This window comes from Glycine soja, chromosome 5, assembly GCF_004193775.1.
Source record: "Glycine soja cultivar W05 chromosome 5, ASM419377v2, whole genome shotgun sequence".
NCBI lineage: Eukaryota > Viridiplantae > Streptophyta > Magnoliopsida > Fabales > Fabaceae > Glycine > Glycine soja.
The window spans coordinates 7416492-7424158 of record NC_041006.1 but is presented as its reverse complement, the minus strand read 5'-3'; the positions used below and the strand labels follow the sequence as shown (position 1 = coordinate 7424158).

At 32.6% G+C, this 7667-nt stretch overlaps 1 protein-coding gene across 2 annotated transcripts; it reads left to right on the top strand.

Annotated features, from left to right (window-relative positions):
- Positions 1-1094: 1094 nt before the first annotated feature.
- Positions 1095-7194, top strand: LOC114412263 (protein NRT1/ PTR FAMILY 7.3-like). Of its 2 annotated transcripts, none has more exons than XM_028376085.1 (5): positions 1095-1259; positions 1557-1674; positions 4591-4808; positions 4917-5479; positions 5709-7194. In XM_028376085.1, the coding sequence occupies exons 1-5, from the start codon at positions 1233-1235 to the stop codon at positions 6577-6579; spliced, it is 1797 nt and encodes a 598-aa protein (XP_028231886.1). In that variant the 5' UTR covers positions 1095-1232; the 3' UTR covers positions 6580-7194. The 2 variants fall into 2 exon arrangements, with proteins under 2 accessions (XP_028231886.1, XP_028231887.1); XM_028376086.1 differs by having other exon boundaries at positions 1108-1259; positions 1560-1674.
- The last annotated feature ends 473 nt before the right edge of the window (positions 7195-7667 follow it).

Below are 7667 nucleotides of genomic sequence, written 5' to 3'. Positions count from 1 at the left end.
AAAATGGGTTTATAAATTTTATAAAAAAATAATCTCTATATTTTATAAACAAAGTAAAGGGTCCAATCCCTTTCTTATATATTCTTATAGCTGTGCTCTTAATAGAAAACAAATACAATTAATAAAGATTATTTTACGTTGTTAAAAAAAATATAAAAACTCTTCAAATGATTTTGAACTATTAAAATGAAATTAAATTTGAATTTGAAATTATGAAAAATGAGTAATTTATATTTTTGAAAACAGTATTCTATTAATATATTACTAAGTATTCATTAGTTTTCATTAAAAATTAGACAGAGGTTTTTTTTTTTGTAAAAATTAGCAAATAATAAATCTTTAACAACATTAAAAATGATAATATTCTAATAAGTTAATCAAAATACACCTATCAATTTGAAGATAACAAAAAAAGAAAATGAAAATATAACCAAAAATAAAAGAAAATGAAGAGAAGATTTTATGTGGGTGCTAAATATGACATCGACCTGCCATATATTCCAGTCCAAAAGAAAATTCTTTGCATTTATTGATATCAATCGTTCCACATATTGTATTTTAATTTGATATGATCTTAACTATTTTAATTTTTTTAATCATTATTATTTATAATAAAATAACCACCTTATATTACAAAATATATTTATTTTCTTAAATGTTATAATAAAATAATTAAATAATTATACTCTTCATTGACAAATTTATAGCGATATAAAAGATTCTGAAAAATAATACGTGGATGTCCCGACTGCATCTATTACCATCAAACAATTATATACTTTAGTCATAGAAAAATAAAGCAGAATATGTTTATGTGAAATAATTTATAAAAAAAAATGAAAAGGTTATTACATTTTCATACTTAATTATATATCTTTTAACTTTTTATGTCTCTTAAATATGATTGATTATGAGGTACATATATTAATTTTGTAAGAAATAATTTAGGTACAAAAGTGTATTTTATATATTTTTAGTATAAAGTTTTGGAGGATGACACGTGGGATGTCCCCACTTTTTGCACTCTGAAATCTGCACCGTTCAAGCCACCTTTGCTTCCTCTATTTATTGAACACTCCCACCCTCTCTACTTCATGTGTAAATTTCGTTCTTCCAATATTCACCCTTCACTCGACACATACAACAAAACTTCCTCTGCTTCACTTCTCTCACCTGCAGGTTGAGAACTTAATACAACTTTGTATTTAACTTTCAATACTTTGACACCACCAATGGCCTGCTTAGAAGTCAGCAAAGAGGTATGTTATTAATTAAGCATATACATATACATATATATATATATATATATATATATATATATATATATATATATATATATATATAGAACTTTTCCGTATACATGTTAACTCAAGAAACTTCAAATTCTTCATTCTTTATCACTATGCTCCCTTGATCACTAGTCAAGTGCAGGCATTTTAATTTTAGCATGCCCTTCATGCTTTTATAAATATATCTCTGTATAAAATTAAACTATGAATGTGTTACAATAAGTACTAAAAATGGTGCCATTTGTTTTCAATGTTGAAATCACCCAGCAGGGAAAGTTCAAAGGTGACACAGAAGAACTCACTCTTGATGGAAGTGTTGATTGGCATGGTCGCCCAGCAATCAGAGCCAAATCTGGCAGATGGGTTGCTGGAACCATCGTTCTATGTAAGTTCCAAACATAAATAGCAGGGCCAATTTTTATTTTACTATATTTTATTATTTACTATAATGCATTATTGCATTCAAATTCAATCATATGTAATATTGTATAAACTTGGCCTCCTCCTATCGCGCATCTTTTAAATGTGGTCAATCAAATCTTTCGGTGAAAATTAATTATCAAAAAAATTGATAAAAACCTTTGTTCTAATATCACAGTGAAAAAGTTGCTCTTCTTTTAATTTATAATAATCCTTTGGTACCATTATACATAAAATTTCCCTAATTAATTTGAAAAGTATCATTTTCCAGGATTGTATATATGTGCCCCTGCATTGGCTATTAGATTCTTATTAATATTGATTTGAGCTTATAGTGATTAACATCTATTGTGTGTGAAAGAGCGAGAGAGATACGTCTAAGTATAGTTGCTGATGATAGGGGTGACTCGTGGCAGAAGTTGGAGCCGTAGAAGTTTCATGAACCTGTGTCCAGCTAGCGGAGATTTTGATGAAATGAATGATGTATACATATCTTAGATAGCTTATCATAGGAATTGAAAGAACTCTAGAACTTGCTTTTAGAATGGTCCACAAACAAACAATTGCTCTCTTGAAGTCATCTTATCATCAGTTTTCATCATCATGTACTAGAAAATGACACAACTTAAATGCAAAGAACCTCGTGCTCCATTCAATTTACAAAAAAAATAAAAAATCATAGGTCTTAATTTTGCAGCTAGCAACAATTGTTGGCTGACTCCTACTCCACCGCACTATATATCTTTCTGGAGTTATATAATATACTGATTCTTGGTCCAGTTCAGAGAGAGAGATTCTGAATCCTGATAAAAACCACAAGAAGAGGAAAAGAAGAAGGGAGAGTGAGGATATACTAGCATGCATTTTAGGGGAATACGTTCCTGACACGTAACCAATGCTAGGATCTTGCATGATGTGGGTTATTGCCACGTGTCCTTAACAATAGACGAACCATGACCATTAACCAATGAGTGCAAGCAAGGCTAATTCTATATTTAGCCAACACAAATTGAATCCATGGTAGCTAACATATAGGAGTAGTTGCTGCTTGTTAAATTAATTGCTATTTTATAAATTTTTTTATTTTTGTTTATATATTTAAAGTTAAACTTTTTTTTTGGTTTTATCATATTTTTAAAATATTTTTATTAAGTAAAATGAAAAAGTATTAATAAGGCAAAAAATAATATAGTGAATATATATATTTACATGCAGTTGAATGATAATTATTAACTAGCAGTGGGGAGAGGCATTTGGTGCCTATTTACCTATTTTAACTAAAAAAATTAAAAGTAAAACAAAAAAGAAACTAACAACATGAGCATAGTGGGTAGTTATTAGACGAGAAGTAATAAAAATATAAAAACTGACGAAAGATAAAATAATTTAGTGAAATATGTACATGAAGATATTTTCTTTATTATTACTAAGTATAAATTACAATGGTTATTAGAAAGTATAGCAACATTTAATATTATCATCATATCTATATTTTATTTTATAATAATAATATTTCATTTATTAATTGATTCTTTAACAATTACTTTTGGAATAATAGATAACAAAAAGTGTTATCATAAATGGGAAGGAATAATTGATAAATGCTACTGACTTAGTCAGTAGTTCGTTCCAAAAATAAGATACTCCAGTATATTACACATGCACAGCGTTAACGGTGAAGGAAAATTGGTAGGTTGGAATCAGCCAAGTATTATTAGAATCATTGTTAAGTTAGTACCGAGACTTTTCGTGCGTGCAGAGAAGTGTGCAAATAAGTAACGTGCGTGCATGTACATGCACTGAAATCTGTGATTGATTTTTAGATAGAAAAGTACTTGCTGAAATAATGTCTTCTTCTTTTTGGTTTTTAGAGGGACGACACAGTAAAGGGATCCAACATAAAGGAATTTTAAATCATTTATGAATAGTTTCTTTTGTTAATATAAAAGATACTTCGTAATAAAGAAATAGTTTTCGTTTCAAATTATATGGAATATATCCCTTTTTATGAATATTATTGTTTTTGTTTGCTAGGGAGACTTTAGATAATTCCTGATACTTCAATCATGCAAATTGAGGTTTTTGTTTCTTGTGGAAAGGGGAAGAAAAAATGGTAAGGTCGTAATACTTGACCATGTCAAGTTTTTTTTTACACTACCGAGGATCCGTTCCTACCTGCAACACTTCTCTCATTACACAATTATTATTGGTGGTTCGTGAATATTGGCATGGAAAGCACTTCTACTTAACAAGAGTGTATAAAAAGGATTTACTTGGCGATACACTCAAAGTGTTATTTCGCGTGTGAAACCATTACTATTACATAATGAAAAGTGTATGCTTTCTAAAAGCAAAATACCTAAAATTAAATTATCAAGTATCACGTGTGCATATTTATTTGTGGTAGTACATAATGCTTACTAGTGGTAATGCACTCTTCACAGTGAAGATTCTATGAGAACTTATCATCATTATATTCGGTCATTGATATATACAGAAGTGACATGATCCACTACCCTTTGCGAGACATAGTAATCCTGAATCCTGATTGATTTAGCCATGCATATTTGCACATCCATTTTCCCCCCTCTTTTCTGTTACTTGCACATATTTTTATACCACCTTAGTTAGGTACGTATTAATTCTAATTATTTGAATGAGAATTAAATTCGTATGTTTCTTAGCTGAATTGGCAACCATTTGAAAGTCTCTCTTTGTAAAATATGTAATGCAATTAAACACGAATAGAATGTGAGTGTATTCAAACAACGGTCTACAATTTTTAAATACACAAGGATGCATGTGAGTGTATTCAAATAACGGTTTACAATACTAATAGCACAATGCTGACACTGCTTATTTTCTTGATTGCATCAAACAGTGAACCAAGGTCTGGCAACCTTAGCATTCTTTGGAGTAGGGGTTAACCTAGTGCTGTTCCTGACAAGAGTGATGGGGCAAAATAATGCTGCAGCTGCAAACAGTGTGAGCAAATGGACTGGCACAGTTTACATCTTCTCTCTAGTGGGTGCTTTCCTAAGTGATTCTTATTGGGGAAGATACAAAACTTGTGCCATCTTTCAGGTCATCTTTGTAATAGTAAGTAATATCCTCTCTATTTCATTTCCTTTTCCTTATTCTTCCTCTTTAATTTCAAGCTAATACATTCCTTAGGTAATAAACTAATCTTCTAGTTTGAAATAACAGGGTCTAGTATCATTGTCCCTTTCATCATACCTCTCCTTGATTAGGCCTAAAGGTTGTGGGAATGAAACAATTCCATGTGGGAAGCATTCAAGCTTGGAGATGGGGATGTTCTACCTCTCAATTTATCTCATTGCTTTAGGGAATGGAGGGTATCAGCCAAATATTGCCACATTTGGAGCTGACCAGTTTGACGAGGAGCACTCAAAGGAGGGTTACTCAAAGGTTGCCTTCTTTAGCTACTTCTACCTGGCTTTGAACCTTGGTTCACTCTTCTCAAACACAATTCTAGGCTATTTTGAAGATGAAGGACTGTGGGCTCTAGGGTTCTGGGTGTCTGCAGGCTCTGCTTTTGCCGCCCTTGTCTTGTTTCTTCTTGGGACCCCACGATATAGACACTTCAAACCCAGTGGCAATCCTCTTTCAAGGTTCAGCCAAGTCCTTGTTGCTGCATCAAGGAAATGGAGAGCTCAAATGACATCAAATGGAGAGGACCTATATGTCATGGATGAAAATGAATCTCCCACCAATGGCAACAGGAAGATTCTCCACACAGGCGGGTTCAAGTAAGTATTACAAGCTAATTTCAGCTGAAAACAATTGATGTTTTTACCTTATAGATCAGAAGTTGCATGGAATGCTTTTATTGTATTGATGTCATCAACTAATCATTTTGTTAAGACCTTGGCACAACTTACAAATTAAACACCAAAGGTTTTCAATATAATTGGCCATTCTTCATTCCACCAAGCTATAACAATTTGATCAATTTGCCATTTGTCATCTGCCTTACAGATTTCTGGATAGAGCAGCGTTTATATCTCCCAGAGATCTAGAAGACCAAAAGAGTGGGGTTTACAACCCCTGGCGTCTCTGCCCTATAACTCAAGTTGAAGAAGTGAAGTGCATACTAAGACTTCTTCCAATTTGGCTCTGCACCATAATATACTCAGTGGTTTTCACACAAATGGCTTCTCTTTTTGTGGAGCAAGGGGCTGCCATGAAAACTACAATTTCCAATTTCAGAATACCACCTGCAAGCATGTCTAGCTTTGACATCCTCAGTGTAGCTGTCTTCATTTTCTTCTACCGTCGAGTGATTGATCCACTTGTTGGAAGACTTAAAAAGAAAAGTTCCAGGGGACTTACTGAGCTTCAAAGAATGGGAATTGGGCTTGTTATAGCTGTAATGGCTATGGTTTCAGCTGGAATAGTTGAATGCTACAGACTTAAGTATGCAAACTCAGGATGCCCCCACTGCAGTGGCACAAGCTCTCTAAGCATCTTCTGGCAAATTCCTCAGTACGCACTTATTGGAGCTTCAGAGGTTTTTATGTATGTAGGCCAGTTAGAGTTCTTCAATGCTCAGACGCCAGATGGCTTAAAGAGCTTTGGAAGTGCCCTTTGCATGACGTCCATCTCTCTTGGGAACTACGTAAGTAGCATACTTGTTAGTATAGTTATGAAGATCTCCACCGAGGATCACATGCCAGGGTGGATCCCTGGAAACTTAAATAGAGGTCACCTAGATAGGTTTTATTTCCTCTTAGCTATCTTGACATCAATAGACTTGGTCCTTTATATTGCATGTGCAAAGTGGTTCAAGAGTATACAGTTGGAAGGGAAATATGAAGAGAATGATATGCCTGGTAGCTTTAAAGTCTAATTTGTGATGGACAACAAACAAAGGCTATGGTGACAGTATATATATAAATAAGAGAAAGAAGGGATCAACAACAAGTCAAATTAACTTGAGCTATAGCTGCTATTGGAAGAAAAAATGGCTGGTTTGCAGTGAGAGAAGCCCTTTTACCTGAGTCTCTTATAACTGTAGTCACTGTTTTTGTTTCAACTAACGGTTTGTTTGGTTTGAGAAAACATTGTTTTCCTTTTCTGTTTTCGCATATAGTAATGACTAAAATGTTACCTTGTTTCCAATTTGTATCCTGCTTTCAAATTTTTGTATAGAAATTGGTAAAAACAACAAAATGTTGTTTACAACCAGTTCTTGTACAAAATTTTGAAATCTAAATAAATTGAAAATAAGGTAGCATTTTTATAACTATTTATGAAAACTGAAAATAAAAACAATAAATCTTTTTACAAACCAAACAGACCCCTATATTTTCAGTTTACTGGTTGTGTAAAACTAAAGTTTTTGAAGAGACAGTGACAGTTTCAGGGCCACTTTAAGCCTCCTTTCTTTTGTCTTTGTACGTTCCATCGTTAACAATGAATACGTCATTTTGATTTCCAAGTGTGAAATCTTAAGCTCCATTTACCAGCTATATACAGATCTTACATACTATATATCTCTCCTCCTAGTGCTAACGCAAATGTTTTTGTCATTGAGGTGTGGAAGTGGAAAAGGGACAAACATGCAATCATGAAATCATTAACTACGAAACTTAAGGACTTCTTATACATTCTAGTTTAGCAGAGTGACTACATAGGCAAAATAACTTACACACAGACATTCATTTACCAAATGATTACTCAAATAAAATAACACTGACCATCAATTTATATCGCTGGCAATATACTTTACGGAATAAGTGTTGTACATGATCACTTACAAAAAGAACAAAACAAAAACAAACTTAAAAAGAAACTTTAGAAAATTTAAAAAATACACTTCAGGTACACTTAAGGGAGACATGAACTCCCCCATGAACTCCCCCAGTAGAAATGGAATACCATATAGGAAGATTTTTTGCAGCAAAAAGAGGTATTAACATATAAAAGTTAAGGTAG